Genomic DNA, 16,616 nt, shown 5'->3' on the forward strand with positions numbered 1-16,616 from the left:
AACTAAAGATGCGGAAACTTATCTTTGACAAACAAGAGTAACAGAATCACGAGGAGCAGCGTGGAGCCAGTGCCAGTGCGAAAGGGGAGAGCCGTGTGCAGAGAAATGGCTGACCGGATTTTACTGCTGCAGACTTGAAGCCCGAGTCCATCCACAGCAGCACAGTGCTTTCAGGGCCGGCTTTCTGTGTGACCAGCCCCAACCGGCTGCCTTCCCAGCCAGCTCCAGGGAAACCACGGAGCAGCTGTCAAACCTCACCTCCAGTTTGGTACAAGACACCTTTAGGCAGCATCGACTGCTGACTAAGGACGAGGAACCTGGGACCCCTCCCTGGAAGCTCGCCCTTGTGGGGCAGGTAGACACCGAGTCATCAGGGCAGGGTGGGAAGCAGAGGCAGTAGGAAAGGGCGGAAGTGGCCTCCCCGGGAGGAGATTCCCAGAGCAGCTTCCTAGGTGGGCTTCAGTAGGACCCCTGCGAGCAGACCATAGGGCAGACCCTCGGGGTTCACATCTTCCTAGGTGTGACCTTGGGAATGTTCTTAACTTCACTGTGATTCAGCCTCTGTGTCCCCAGAGTGCGATTACCATCAGGAGCTCATGGGATCGTTGTGAGGATCGAGTTAATAAACAAGAAGTGCATAAACAGGGGCCAGTGCACACGACCTGAATCCCCTCTGTGTTCAGTCTGGTACAACACACAGGCTGCAGCCTGCAGCTTCCTGGGCGTCCAAGCACTTGCTAGAATCTCCACTTTAGGATTGTCTATCAATCTCTCCTCTGGCGTCTGTAGTGGTTATTCAGCTTACTGAGACGAAGACAACTACGTAATCCAATTATCCAGACCTGTCATCTGTCAGGATCCCTCCGCATCAGAGATGCTGACAGGTGAAACTGACACAGCCCACGTGGTAGGAATTTCACCCTCATCACCTCCCTCTGACACACAGGCTCCTGCAGGCCCAGGTGCCAGTGGCAGGGAGGGATGTGGGAGGGGCGGAGGCAGAATGAGACAGCTACGAGGTGGCTGCTTGCTCCCCACATCTCAGTGGATCGTCTGAGAAGGCGCCTTCTCTGTCCTCCAATTCTCAACCATGCTGTGGACACAGATGCTCTCCAGTGAGACAGGGCAGCTTTCAGGGGGTTAAAGAGTGTGCCCCTTTTGTTTCAAGGACTCTGAAAACTGTTAGAGATAAGTAATAAACCGTTGTTATTACTCCCAGGCTGAATGAATTTACAGCTGTTTTTCTTAAGCAGGAAGCAGTATTACCACCTGAGAAGCACTTAATGTTGTTGATTTTTTCAAAATTAGACCATGAGTCGACGACATTTTTTTGACGACAGACAGTCAGGGAATGTGGGGAAAGGGTGCTCCCAAGACTCCTGATCAGACTCCCAGTTAATCTATCGATAGCCAGCACCGCAATCACCCGCAGTGCTTCTGTGCCCAGCTTTCCCCGCCGCGGCTCCTGAGCAGGGTCCTCCTGGCAGCTGAGCTCCTCTCTGCCCTCGCCAGCGCCTCCCCCTGGAAGGCCTTCTCCCGCCGCTTCTCTGCTGGTCCTGAGCTCCGGTCTCCATGTCAAGCCCCCTTTTCATATAAAACCACACTTGTCTTTCCTCTCATAGCCCTGACCAGAGACTAGATTATGTAATGCACTCTCTGGTTTCCGGTCGCTTCAGTTTTATTTCTCTAGCCTGAGTGTCTGTTCCTTGAAGGTGGGGAACCTGGCCCTGCTTTTTCTCTTTTACTTATTTATTTACTTTTTGCTGAGGAGGATTAGCCCTGAGCTAACATCTGCGCCAATCCTCCTCTATTTTTCTGTATGTGGGATACCTCCACATTGTGACTGCTGAGTGGCGCAGGTCTGCACCCGGGACGTGAACCCGCGAACCCGGGCCGCCGAAGCGGAGGGCACAGAACTTGCCACTCGGCCACGGGGCCAGGCACTCCTCTTTTATTTTTATGTTTTTTATTTTTATGCTTTTTTAATTTATAAAAAACACTTGGCCATATGCCATAACCCAGTCACCAATAGAAAGACTGTGCGCTTTAGACAGAAAAACTCACTTAAATTCCAGCTTGAATATTAACACCCAGTGTGACTTTGGGTGAGTTTTTTAAATTTTCTGAGTTTATAGAGAACTCTTTTAATTTATCTCATTTACAAAGATGAAAACAATCAACTTTCCACATAACTTACTATGAGCATTAGGTGAGAAAGGTTGAATATTGTTTCTGTAAGGAAACGTCCACAAGACGACCAGACCAATATGGTTGAATATGCAGCTTTCTTACTATATGCTTTGATACAGAAAGAAAGCCTGGGAAATTGGAGGGACAGATACAAGTCACCAACAAACAAAGCCTCTGAGACATATAGGCTTAAGTTAAACTCATAACACCATTACTTAATAGCTGTGTGACCATGGGCAAATCACTTGCCCTCTCTGAGCCTCCATTTCTTCATTTGGGCAATGAGAATAATCACAGACCTAATACAGTGACTCACTTGGATTAGTGAATGGTCCAGAGCTCTGGCTCAAGGAAGAGGAGTTTCCATTCCTTTGAATGAGACACTACCTGGAACTGGGCTTTGCTCTGACCTTAACGAAGTCTTATCTCCTCAGAGAGGTTACAAGCTATGTGAGGCTACTGGCCTCCATGCCTGACCCAGAGCCTGGTGTTCACTAAAGATGCTCAGGTCAATTTCTTGTCTCTTGGTCATCTCGTAATCAAAGTGAACTGCTCTCCGTGATAGCCAGTCAGCCCTTCTCCAGCTGGCCTAGCTCATTCCAACAGGGAGAGAGGAGGGGAGGGGAAAGGGAAGTCACTGAAAGGACTGACTTCTCTTTTAATATTTAAAAGCAACTATACCAGTCAGAGTCCAGTCAGGAGAAACAAAACTACTCTAGGTCTTTCAACAAAAAGAATTTAATAGAAAAAAATCGTTTCATAGACGACTGACGAAACTAAGAAGCAAACAGGTGATGCTGAAGCAGCTCAGGGGGCAGCCACAGCAGAGGGTGCACCCTCCCAGGGCAAGGGGCAACAGGAGGCTGTGCTGGGGCCAGAGCCAGGGCCTGGGGCCATCAGGCTGCTGCTGAAACCAAAGAAAGGCTGAACGGCCAGAACTGGGACCTGGAAGGGAGAGGCTGGGAGCTGAGTCACACAAGAGGTCAGCTGGTGCCGTAGTGAAAGGGAGAGACGAGTGACATCTCCCCTCTTCCTGCACGTCCATCTTCCACTAGTATCTCCATTGGCCAAACCTACCCAGAGGCCGGCGGCAAGGGAGCCTGGGAAATGGAATACACAGCAGGCAGGGGCAGGGGGACAAGCTGTCTGAGAGCAGACGGGCCAATGCTGGCCAGCCCTCTTTCAGGAATGCACGTGAAGCACTAGTGTGATTTACAGTCAGCTAACAATAATGACAGTTATCAACACAAATATTACTAGAATTTTGTATAATGGTCACTGAAAGTTTCTTCATACCAGTAACCGTGCTAAATGCTTTACGCATATTATCTCCTTTAATCTTCACAGCAATTTTATGACGTACACACTCTTAATAGTCTTATTTTACAAACAGGAAGCCAGCTGAGAGAACTGATGGGGCTGACCTGAGGCACAGTTACCGCGTTTGAACTCAGGATTGGAACCCAGGTTTATGTGCCATCAGAGTCTGTGCTCTTACCTACAGTCCTACTTACTACTCATAATAAGAATCACACTGCTAACAGCGAAAGGGGCTGCTAGACAAGCTGAACACAATGACCGGGAGGATATTTTGAAGACCTACATTTCCAGGGCTGAAAGCCTACAACACTCTGTGAGCATTAAATTTGCCCTTAAAACAAGTAGAGTTGTGAAAACAATACGTCACTTAAAGCAGTTTATCGAAGTGCATGGCGTTCCCTCTTGAAGGCAACAGGAGAGCGGCCAGGTCAGCGGCCTCTGTGGGCTTGCTGCTGGCCAATATTTGACACACCTCTGCATCCGCTGCCCTTGTCAATTGACAGGTGCTTCACGGTGGCGCTTCCCTGTTGCCAGGCTGGTAAAGAGCTGCAGAACCCAGGTCCTCTGAGACACTCCTAGGTGAGGGACGCAGCTTGTCTGTAAAGCTGCCTAAAGGAAGGGAGAGTCAGGGAAGAGGGGTGAAGGGACATGCCATCCACCTACACTGCTGGGTATTCTCAGTTCTACCCCTGAGGCAAGCGACATCACTAGACAGTTATAAACCTGGGCGAGCCTTAATCTGAATTCAAGTTTTAATGCCACACTCTAGGCTCTTAACAAGGTGCCATACGATGAACTCTGCTCCTTCTGTGAACGTTCCATGGAAGGACTTCTAGGTGAATTTTTAAAGGGATGACAATTTTAGAATTTGGTACCAGGGAAAATGTGGTCTCTCTTGGAGAACTGGTATACTTCCTTGACTCGGTGAACACTATATGACTTGACACATTTCCTAGTTTTGTCTTGGCTGCCTGGAAGCTCAAAGTAATCCCTTTATTTATGGGTCAGAGACCCATAGGCCAAACTGTGCCATAAATCTGTTTAGTTTGGTACTCACCAGTCCAGGGTTAAAACAATTTGAATCTCGATGTCCTTAGGCAGAGTATACACTCTCCAACCTGGCACATAATCAAATCATCTTGCCCTTTCCTGGTATCTTCCCACGTTTGCATGGGTTACCTGGCACCTGAAGGCATACATTTTGAGGACCTCCTAGTCTAAGTGGTTGCTCTATTCTTTTCTTTCTAGAAAGTTTCTGATTTGTGAGTTTTATTTTGCTAGTTTTATTCTGCTTAGTCATTGATTATAAGCATCCTCAAATCCTTTATGGAAGTAGAGTATGAATGATAAGCAAATAAATTGTTTTCTTCCCTAAGCAAAATTGTCAGGATCAGTGCGGGCAGCTGTGCCCCCACTGTGTCCAAGGACTGGCCGTTCCTGGTGAGTCACTCTGGCCTCCGCACCTGTAAAGGGTGACCACAGCCATAAGCTCAGCCTCCCATTCCTTCAAGCAGGAGGAAGAACTTTTCACTAGCGAGAGAGGGGGCTGGACACAATCGAGTGGCGCGTGCCTCATCTTAGCAGGTAACATGTAAATCCAGCTCTCGGTGCCTCTAAAGCCCCGGGTTGCTGGGGATACACAGAGGGCGGATCTGGAGCCAGGCCCCCCAAGTTTAAACCCTCATTCCACCACTAACCATCTATGTGACTTAGACCAGCTCATTGATGTCTTGATGCCTCAATGTCCTGCTTCATAAAGTGAGACAGTGATACCACCTACTTCACAGGTTTGTTGTGAGGATTAAATTGATACAGGAAATAACAATAGTACTTTTACGTGTGGCAGGCACTGTGCTAAATGTGCCTTCATTCAGAGAATCGTTGCAGCAACTCAGTGGAACTGAGGTTCCCAGAAATTAAGTCCCTTGCCCAGCCAGGTTCATTACATAGCTAGCAGGCCAAGGAGACGCCATCGTCCCGGAGCCTAGCAAACTGTCTTAGAGGGCTACTTTCTCTCTTCTGCCCCATTTGATCCCCTCTTACCCTGCCCACAATGGATGCAGATCACTTACCCTCTTCCACCCCCCACACTTGGCAGGCAGCTGCCGTGACGCCATGTGACTGAGCCTCCAGCCGTTATCACTGACATGTTCCTGTGCTGAGCTGAGTGGAGAGAGATTTGTGTAGGACTGAGGCATAGGTTTCCTTCTCTGCTCTCAGAGAGGGTACTCCATTGCAAAGATAAAGAGCAGAACTGGGGGCACACAGCCCCCCTCTGGAGTTCCATCTCCATCACTAGCTAATCCTCCAAGGCCCAGTTCAAATGTTGCCTTCTCGGAAAGACTGTCCTAGCCTCAACACAGTGGAAGACACTCCTTCTGTGGTGCTCCGTACCCCATTGTATAGTAACTGTAGTTTAATAAACACTGTCTCACCTTACATGGACTAACGTGTTTACTTCTTACGAATTGCAAGATAACATATCTATGATGCAGATATTACAGTTATATTTTACAGATGAGGGCTCTGAGGCACAGGGACATTAAGCAACTCACCCATGGTAAGTGGCAGAACCACGATTTGAGCTCAAGCAAGGCCCCATGGTCTTTGCCATATACTTAGTACTGACTGTCTCATAACTGTGTCTGTCGGTGTCCACCTCCTTCCCACTAGACTGACGACTCTGTGGGCACTGACAGGTGTTTAATTCTTTGTCCTGCTACCATCGAGGACTGTCTTTGCCACATGGCAGGCTCCTGCTGATAAAGCCTGGCTTAAAGAATTAAACAGAGAGCCTCATCATCAGTTGAATCAAGGCCCATACGCACACCTTCTCGAGATCTTGTCCACGGTCCTCTGTCAGCCTAGCTATCACAGCCGGGCCGTCTCCAGCAGTGGAGAGCAGAAAATGCATCCTGACATGGCAGGAAGGCCCCAAGTCACAGGTGTATTAATGAGAGCAGAAACAAGCCATTGGAGTGATTCATTTGGCCTCCCTTCAATATTATGTTTTACACAAGTTGATTATATTGCACTTAATTACTAATTTGCCATGCTTAAACCAAGAGTGCTTTCAATTTTTAATGAGATAAGGGAAGAAGATGCTTTACTTACTTAGTGAGGAGCAGCTATTTTCTCTCTTTCTCTTGTTTTGCCCAGCCAATTAATAACATTTCTAAAGAAACAGATCCCTCTCATGAATTCTTTCTCCCTATCTTCTTCCCAATCTCCCGGGTTTAAAAAGAGATGGAAATAGGCAAAAGCCATCTAGAAACAAACTAACTTTGCCTTCTGATCTGGCTGGCTGGGCTGGGAAAGTCCTTGTAAAGGGGAGTAACATGAGACTCAAAAATGGTGCTCCCTGATTTTTTGGGAGTTGGAGTGTATCTATTCCCAGAAACCAGGACTTGGTTGTTGCTGAAACAGAGACTACAGCCATGGGTCTCCAAACAAGGCAACACCCCTGTAACCTGCGTGGCTCCCTGGGTGTTAATGTCAAACAGTTTTAAGCACGGCCCTGGGGCAGTCTACATACAGAAACAGCAGACGCTGGAGTCAGCTCCAGGCTTTCCAGCTGTTAGACCACAGCCACGTGACTTACACTGCATGAGCCTCAGCTCCCTATTTGTGAAGGTGCGGTGACTAACCTAATTTGAAAGAATTAAATGTCATCTAAAGGACCTTACCGCAGTGCCCAGCTCAGACGGGGTGCAGAAAAATATGAGTTTTTAGCATAAGGTAAGGCAGGAAAATGAGAGAAGGGCTAAGGACATCCCTTGGGAGGGCTCCAGCACGACTGTCATGATCTGCAGGCTGCGGAGTCTGGATCAGTGCTACTCAGAGGACAAGAGGAGCTTGCCCCAGAGTATAAACACACAGGCTGATTCCTTCATTAAGAACATCTTGCTAAGAATAAAATGTCATAATTGATTTATATTCTGCTACAAATTCCTTATCTCATTGCAAATCTGTAACAAACCATTCACAGACTGGCCCTTGGTCCGTGGACTGACCTGAGCAGCCCAGTCTGGACGGCTATGTTGGACTTCTGCACATGCTCCTGAAGATCCCTCATCACTGTTCTCTGGGCCCAGCCAGGCTCACTTGTACTGATTACATCAACAAGCTCCTTTGCCTTCTGACTTTGAGTCCAGTCAATGGGGAGCCTGGCAGCCGATCAGAGAGGAGGAGGAGAATCCAGTCAGTAACTCAGCCCTTTCCTTCCAGGGACACTGGCAAGCCAGCTGACTCAGTAGTCTCCACACAGCCCTCTGTTTTGGGGTTCCAGTAACCGTGCTCTCCCCTCTTCAGGTCTAGCTGTTCTAAACTCCAGGGTATCATATCCTCTATTGTGATTTCTCTATGCCCTGGTTGGTCCACAATTTTGTAAACAGTCCCTCTACTAAACTCTCTAACGTTATCCTAATTTGAAGGTGCCCTCTGTGAGGGCCTTGACTAACACAGTCACATTTAATGTAGATCAAATTCTAGTTGTTGATTTCTGATACTAATTTTTTAAATAATGGCAATCACACTCAGCCCCAGAAGAGCCCGTTTCTATTTGTGATTGAGCTAAACAATCCTCAGCTTCAAAACCCTAGGCTAGGCTAGGATTCTGGCTCCTTCCCTTTCGAGCCATTGGCTTGGGTAAGTCACTTAACCTCTCTTACCTTGTTTCCTCCTTTGTAAAATTATGAAGACAATGGCATAGAAAATTGCCTTATCCATAACTTTTAACACGGTACTGACTTTTTAAATGTTCAAATGTCTTTGATCTGCATGATTAGAGAGATGCCACTCAAGCCTCTGAAGCCAGGGCTTTCCTGCTCGCTGTAGGCTCCTTGACTATTTGCCCCAGTGCTGGAACGGGGACTCTCTCACAGACTCCAGTAAGACGTGTGCATCCCAAGACTCTGAATCGAACTATGTCCAGTTGCACTTGGTACATACGTGTATATGTGCATGTATATAGTCATTTTTCAGGGCTTTTGTCTCAATTACAGAAAATTCCTGGTTTAACTAAAGGTCTTGTCTTCTCTCATCTCTTATTTGGTTCCATAGCCGAATTTACTGTGTTGAATATGAAGCTTATATAGCATGGATCTGCTATTCATGAGCTATCCTAGGATAAAGGGGAAAACCCCCAACTTATTCATTTCCAATTTACTCCAACAAAGAAGTTTAATACTAAAAGTAAAGGCATAAATGATAATTATGAGGAATTAATTACCTAGAAGCATTTGTTTCTGTGGAACAATCTCACATATTTTTTCAAATTTGCACCAGCATGAAATGTTGTCTTGCATAAAATGAAATCAGAGAGTTGGGCAAACTTGTCTGTGGAAACACAGTTCTGTGACCCTTCTAGGCCGAAAGACTCAGCTGACGTGTGGCTCCTGTGCGTTCGCAAAAGCCTAGGTCTTAAGTTCCTGAGTAAGAACTGCAGGAAGAGGGGGCATTTGGGGAAAATATTTCTTAGCCTGAATCTTTGTGTTAATAATAATACTATAAAAAATGTCTTCTAATTAAAGTTCTTATTTAGTTAAAGTGTTTTTTTATATCTACCTCTATAAAAACTAAATGGGCAGATTATGATTCAAAGCAAATAAATAAAGCAAAACAATACTGGTGAGAATGGTATGAAGTCTTCTCTAGGCAAAGGAATTAGAAAATGCCCAAACCAAAGAGGGTACATTTCTTTTTCCTTTTTTTCTATATCCCATACTCAACCAAGCAGTGATGACAAATGTATGATGCTGATGTTTTCTATAAACCATACCATCCTGTGAAGGGCAGCTGAGTTGCCACATTGGAATCTATGCCTTTCCCAAGTGATGGATATATATTTACTGGAATACAAAGGGCATGGTTTGATGGAATAGCAACAGCGTGGACTTTGTGTTAAGCAAGGGTATATGATCCCTCCATGCTTCAGAGTCCTCATCTGCACGGTGGGGACTTTGAACACCCACTGTTGCTGCAAGGTTTCTGTGAATGACAAGGGATGGGTGGGAATGGGAAAGTAACAGGCCCTGTTCCTGGATCACATTGTAAGGAACAGGAGAGTCAAATGTTATATATCGTATATATTGAAATTATTTCCTAAAAATGGAATTCTAATTCAGAGCTAATGTTTTGACTTTCATATCCATGATGCCATTTTACAAATTAGATTTTTAATTTAATTAACAAAGAGACTTTTAATTAATCAGAACTTGAATTTGTTTTTCTTTCCTTTTTTTTTTTTTTGCAGAGGGAGCAATTCCTGAAAAGATAAGAATGTACTGCTAACGAGGTGTGGCAAATAAGTATAATGAAAGTTAGGGCCAGCATCACATTCTTAATTTAATCTTTCTTTAAACTATTAATTACCATTCCAGGATTTTCTGTTGACTTTCTATGAGGCACTGACATATGGGATAGGACATTTAGAAAATTCAATCAGAAATCTGAATCTATTTAATTAGAATCCAGAATCTCATATCTCCAGAAACACATGTTTAAACAGCAAAGGGCAAAAGGCTACTAAAAACAGTTGATAGTATCAGGACCATATGTGAAATGAACAGGATTATAAGAGGCCGGGGTATGAAAGCTAAATGGAAGTAAAATTCACAGCAAAAGACTCCTTGCACACAAGGAATGTGAGCTCTGAATTTCCATACATTACTGCTGGGAGTATAAAGTGTTAATATGTATCAAAATCCTAAAAGTTGGGCTTTTTGATCAAACAATTATACCTCCATAATTTATTTTATGGAAATAATTTAGGGTTTGTGCAAAAGTGTAGCTACAGAGATGTTAGTTGCAGCATTCTTTACAACAATGGAGACAACCTACATATTCACACCTAGGGGACTGGTGAAATATGTCATGGCCTATATATTCTATGGGGTAGAAAGTTATGCACGCTAGAGAAATGACAAAGATGTTTACCACATATTTTCGGGTGGAGGGGACGGCTACAAAACATGCATTGTATGAACATACTTTGCAATTTAAAAAGTATAAAATGATTTAAAAATCTGTACAAAAAGGCTAAAGGATAGAAATCAGAATCTTAAATAGTGGTTATTTTAGAGTAGTAAGATCAGTGTTTTCACATTTTTCTTTCAGCTTAACTGAAGTTTCTTATTTTTTTCCAAATGAATATGAATTATTAGTTGTACACCAGAAAAAGAAAAAACAAATTAAAATTGAATGTGCCAAGAAATGGGATGGTCTCTATTTCTGAACATTTATTATATATCAGTCTTTCCAAACCTCCAGAACTTAAAAATCATCCTAATCAGCTTTACTTTGCAAAATGTAAAACTGGTATTTACGATGACAGAAAGGCAAACAGAACTCAAGTCACAGGAAGTTTACTCTCACAAAATAAAACAATGGAGATGAATCGTATCATATGCAAGGCAATCACCTCGGAGTGCATAAGGCGATCACTTCAGAGTGCACAAGGCAATCACCTTACCAGAAAATTCCACCCACTATCCTTCTCCTTCAATTTGATAAAATTTCCGCAGAATTGAAATACATAAAAGTGCGATAGCTGTAAGTAAAATCCACAACTGTAAGTCCTTCTGATCTGTTGTTACAAGCAAAGGAAGGTACAGGCCTCTACTCTGGCTGAAGCCATCCATTCACAGGCCTTGGAAATTGAGGAACCCTGTCCCCCGGCATGCGGGCCTCTGCCCCGGGTCTGCAGCCTGAGTCTTCTGGACTCTTCCCAGCCTTTCCTTCACCTGAAGGAGATGACTCTGCCCAGTTCTACCGAAGTCTGCCCATCTAGATAAAAAGTGAAATCCTTCATCCAAGGATGTGTGGTCCACGAGAAGACAAAACATCTGGCTTGCAAGAATTATTGAGTTGCTGGCAAGAATCGCTCAGCTTTCTTTAAGGAAGGAGTGGGAGCACCCTGAAGACCAAGCAAGGATCTTTGAAGTTCAAAGAAAAAAACAATTCTATTTCAACTCAGCTCGCCAGGCTCCTGAGCTGGTCTCCAGGTCTGGGGCACACAACTTGGCTCCTCTTCTTTGGAGAGGGCTGAATGAAGCTGTCTCCATGCATTTACACTTCCAGAGCAGTTCCAAACACAATCATTCTAACAATGCTGATAATTATACCCCGGGCTCTTGGAGGTCCTCGGAGCTTTCAAAAGCTCTTCAACAAGACAGTCCCACATAAGCGGGAATTCTTATTTGAACATTTTTTTTTAAAAAAGGAAATAAAACAAGCTCCTGGAGAGGTGAAGTGACATTGTCTGAGGACAAAACAGGAAGCAAGCAAAGCATCCCCTCCTAGATGACATGGGTTCGCTCAGGCACGTGATGACAAAGAAGACTTCGGTCTCTCCCAGCTGGGGGCTTTCTCTGCTAGATGACAGTGGCAACCAAACCCCTCAGGAGAGGCACACACTTCCTCGGGCTGAAGGCGAGACATGGCTTTGGCTTTAAGATGCCGTGAGCCTTGCAGCTGCTACTCACCCACCAATTCCAAGATTCCATCTTCCCCATCTTAGATTCCGTTCCAGAGGTTAACAGAAAATCTCATATAGTAAGGACGACGTTGGTGTGGAATGAAGCTCAGTTTCCACTCAGGGGATGTGAGCGGAATCCTCCCAGAGCCAGGAACTCCGATTTTGACTAAGAGATCACTGAGGTGCCAAAAGTCACGGGATGAGTATCTAACGGAGCCTCTCGTCACACTGCTCTGTTCGGGCTGCGGACTGTCTCCTGATTTGTGGCCAATGACATTTCTTTTCAGAAAATACATCTTTGAACATTTAAGAAGCCAAAAGTTATATTTAAAGAAAAAAGTAAAGTAGAAAAAGAATGAAAATCAGGATAAGATCCAGATCCAGAGAGAGCTGAGGTTCAGTTCTGCTTCTGCCCCTTAGCTGTAGCCTTGGGCAAATTACTTAAAACCTCTCTGAGTTTTTAGTTTCTTCCTACATAACACAAGGATAAAAACATCTATCCCACAGGCCGGGAGACTGTCAAGATTAAAAGAGGTGTCTTAGTCTGCTTGCGCTGCCATAACAAAAAATACCATAGAGTGGGTGTTTAAACAACAAAAATTTATTTTCTCACAGTTCTGGAGGCTGGAAGTCCAAGATGAAGTGCCAGCATGGTCAGGTTCTGATGATGGCCCCCTTCCTGGCTTGCAGACAGCCACCTTTTTGCTGAGCCCTCACATGGCAGAGAGAGAAAGTGCAAGCTCTCCGGTGTCTCTTCCTATAAGGGCGCTAATCTCATCATAAAGGTCCCCCTTCATGTCCTCATCTAACTCGAATTACCTCCAAAGGCCACGACTCCAAACACCATTACCTGGTGGCGTTAGGGATCCAATGTATGAAGTTTGAGGGGACACAAACATTCAATCCGTCACGTGAGGTAACCTACGCAGGGCCGCGGCGAGCATATTTACGGCTCTGTTTCAGCAATTACGATTTGTCCCAGGAAGGGCAAGGCATCTAGTTGTGAGAAATCTTCATAGGTTGATACATTAAAATAATAATTGACAAGTCATTGACATTTCAACAATAAATACATATCTTCCTGTGATGTTTCTGAAAGAGCACGAGAAAATCCAGCAAAAGTTGAGAATTCAACTCTACCATCTTTATTTAAACGCTTCAGTTAAAATCCACAAGCATCCGTAAGAGGACTCAGTTCTCTGAGAGAGACATTGCACAGGCATCAATTCCAGAGGCTTGGACAGGCTGTCACGTACCTCACTTCCCAGGACGTGGTGCAGACACTGCGGTCAGACTTTCACACGTGTCTATTTCTATTAGGGTACGCTCCAGTTCTGGGATCTTTCTGGATCTCTGTGGCCAACGTAGTTGTTACAGGTATCAGGAAGGTTACACGCAAAGCCCCTAGCGTAGTTCTTGGTCCATAAGAGGGTCACGATAAACAGGCTCTAATTACCGGACCACTGTGGAAAACCTTGCTCCTAGCGCTGACCTCGAGACCCTGGGCAAGTCATTTAGGCTCTCTGATACTCAGTTGACCAAATATTCTTGAACTCTCAGTTAAGACTTGGGAGCCAGACTTCTTGGTTCTGGCATATACTAGCAGTTTCAACTTAAACCAAATTATTTACCTTCTTTAATCCCTCAGCTTCCCCCACTATGATATGGAATTAACAAAGCTGATGTAGGGCTAAAGGTGCATTCTTGATCCGGAGAAAGAACTTATCATGTGCTATTGATTATTACTGCAGATAGAGAAATGGAGTGGCGAACAGAACGGTCAGGTCCCAGAGGAGGAGGCCGTCAAGCTCGGATCTGGGCCCAGGCGTCCGACTCCAGAGCCCGTGCTCTCAGCCTCCACCTGGACTGGTTTTCTACCTTTTTGTAAAACTGCTGTTAATATTATTATAATACTCAAAGTCTCCATAAAACTCACGTGTGAAATGTCTTTTGCAATTTGTTGGTAGGAAAAGCTTTGTCTCCCACTAGAAATGAACACGTTTCCTCTTTTTGAAAATAATTATGCAACTTATCATGTGTTCTTTTTTGTCTTGGCTGCCAGGAAGCTGAGAGTCAGATTGTGTCCTCAATCCAGCCACGAAGTTGTTTCCTTCTTCCCGTATCTTTCTTCCTTATGTTCCCATTTAATTCCTCTTTTACTAACGTTTTCATTTGTGTCTCTTATTGATAGAGGCTTCAAAGGTATTTGGAAAGTGGCGGGTGGAGATGAAATAAGTAAATATAAATCTGAAATTTACATAAAAATCTTAAGTTTTAAACCTTACCTTTTTCACGTGCTAAAAAGAAAAATGGGCAAGGGGAAATTTAAAAGAAATAATTCAAGAGCTATTTTAAAGGAGAAAAAAGAAAACCAACAGAAAAACAGAATGACCAACACTAACCGAGGCCAAGTCAAATGAAAACTGCAATAAATATGTCTGAGGCTAGAAGCATCTGTGCTTTCCCCGACTGGAACCTATCATTGCTTAATTATATCCCGTGTGTGTTTTGCAAGATGCAAGTTGCTGTCAAGAGGAAGGACAGCCTCAGACGGGAGGGGCCCAGCCCAGCCCTCAGTGCTCACATACCTGCACAGAAGCGAAGTCCCCCGACGCGCAGGCACCCAGAATAGCAGCACCCACGAGCACGGACTCGACCTCTCGGGACAGGATCACAGGCATGCCTGCGCAGGACAAGGCCACACCTCGGTTAGGGAGCAGGGCCAGGCCAGCGTGGGGAGCCAGCAAGCAGTCCCAGATGCACCTCCCCACCCCCTGCAGGTCCCCATTCTTTAGGATCACCTGGTTCTAAAGGGTTTCACGGGAGTACGCCTGCTGGTGCGACAGCCAAGAGTCCCAGCGGGGCCACACCACATATGTCAACTCATGAGACTCTGCTGCCCAGGTCTCCCAGGTCTGCCAGCTGCTACCTGCCATTTGGTTCAAGTTCAGTTCAGCAAACATTAGGTGTTTTGCTGGGCCCAGGAAACTCAGAGATGAATCAGACTCTGTCCTGTTGTTCAGGTCTCAAAGGGGAGATGGATGAGACAGAGATAAAGGCCATGCAGGGCTGAGTTCTCTAACTGAGATGCGCTAAGAAAAGGGAAGTCGTCAGAGAGGGCGTCATTAACCCCTCCAGGCTTCCCATTTCTCTCAGATACAAGCCAAAGCCCTGACCACTTCCCCAACCAGATTCTCTTTTTCTCTCCTCCCAGCCACATTGCCCTGTCTTCCTTGCTCTCTCTTGAATCTGCTTCAGGGCCCTTGTCCATGCTGTTCCTTTTGTCTGGGTCACTTCCTTCCAGCTGTCCCCACGGCAACTCCCTCTCCCTCCTTCGAGCGTTTGTGCAAACCTCCCCTTCCAGGGCAGCCTTCCTGACCACCCGATTTCAAATGACAACTTGCTCATGACACTTCTTATCCCCCTTCGATTTCCTCTTCTCCTCCCAGCGCTGCCTTATTACTCATCTTCTCTGTCGTCTGACTCCCCTGCTAGAGTGTAAGCTCCATGAGGCAGGCCTTTGTTCAGTCCTCTGCCAAGTCCCTAGAACTGAGCCCAGCACCCAGCACAGGGTATGGGCTTAAACGATGAGAGAACGAATTCCCGGGAGGGAGCAGAGGAATCACAGTGGAGAGGAGGACAGAGGAGGCAACAGAAGGATGCTGGGCTCTGCCTGGCAGGAGGAGCCCTCCACACGCCAACCCTCAGAGGTCCAGGGTTCCCGGGGGTTTAAGATTAATAGAAAAAATTTAGAATTCGTGGGATTTTGTATATATATTTATATATGTACATTACATATATATAAATAAAATATATGTAAAGCATACACACATACATATGTGCTAACCAGGGGATGCAGCAAACTCTGGCCAGACCTATAAAACCCACCTCTACTCAAGACAGTACAGTTTTCTTTCCAAAGACAGGATTTCTCCCCCTCTCTCTTTTGGGAAGCCTTTCCTGACACATTCTCCTCTGCACTCCCATCACCTCCTTACCCGTCCTCCCACTCCAAGGCGGGGTCAGCTGCCCAGCCACCCCAGACAAAGAGGGCAGGGCACAGCGTCTCCACATGCATCCCAGGGGACTGAGGCACACCAGCTCCACCCGGCCGGGCCAGCCCTGACACTTCGCTGGCAAGCATCAGGTGAGTAGGGCTCTGGGAAATGCTCAGACCTGGCTCCACCAGCCCTGGGCCCTTCAGCAAGTCACTGAAACCCTTTAGCCCTGGTTTCCCCATGTGTAAATGGGGATGATGATAAGACTCGCCACACAGGCTTGCTGTGAGGATTACCGGGGGTTACCACAAGGCCTTGAGAATGGCGCGTGCTGCTGTTAGAACAAACACTGATGGTGAGTGGAGCCCTCTCCATGAACTTCACCTGGGCTGGAAATAGACAGTGGGGAAGGGACATGGAGATGCCCCCTTCATACCCAGGGGACAGACACCAGGCCACAGTGAAGGGCTATGGTGGCCAGGTCTGGAGAGCACTGCGAGCCTTTGCAGCATCCGGGGATCCTGCAGATGGGAGCCGGACTGTGACCACCCCAGGGGCCTGGGACTTTTTAGAAGCCTGCACCTCTAAATGCCATTCACCTCCCAGCCCCTCTTTCCCCTCACTCACTCTGA

General features: G+C 46.0%; 1 protein-coding gene across 28 annotated transcripts in view; it reads right to left on the bottom strand.

Moving 5' to 3' along the window:
• The window catches only part of FGGY (FGGY carbohydrate kinase domain containing), a 378,492-nt gene that overhangs the window by 57,661 nt on the left and 304,215 nt on the right, over positions 1-16,616 (bottom strand). For 27 of the 28 annotated variants that reach the window (XM_014844657.3, XM_070509784.1, XM_070509761.1 and 24 more), the window contains one exon: positions 14,575-14,669. In XM_014844657.3, coding sequence (XP_014700143.1) covers positions 14,575-14,669 — 95 coding nt within the window. Of the gene's footprint in view, positions 1-10,729; positions 14,234-14,574; positions 14,670-16,616 lie in introns of those variants that run through there. The other variant, XM_070509769.1, reaches the window with a different exon arrangement.

This window comes from Equus asinus, chromosome 5 (assembly GCF_041296235.1).
Source record: "Equus asinus isolate D_3611 breed Donkey chromosome 5, EquAss-T2T_v2, whole genome shotgun sequence".
Classification (NCBI taxonomy): domain Eukaryota; kingdom Metazoa; phylum Chordata; class Mammalia; order Perissodactyla; family Equidae; genus Equus; species Equus asinus.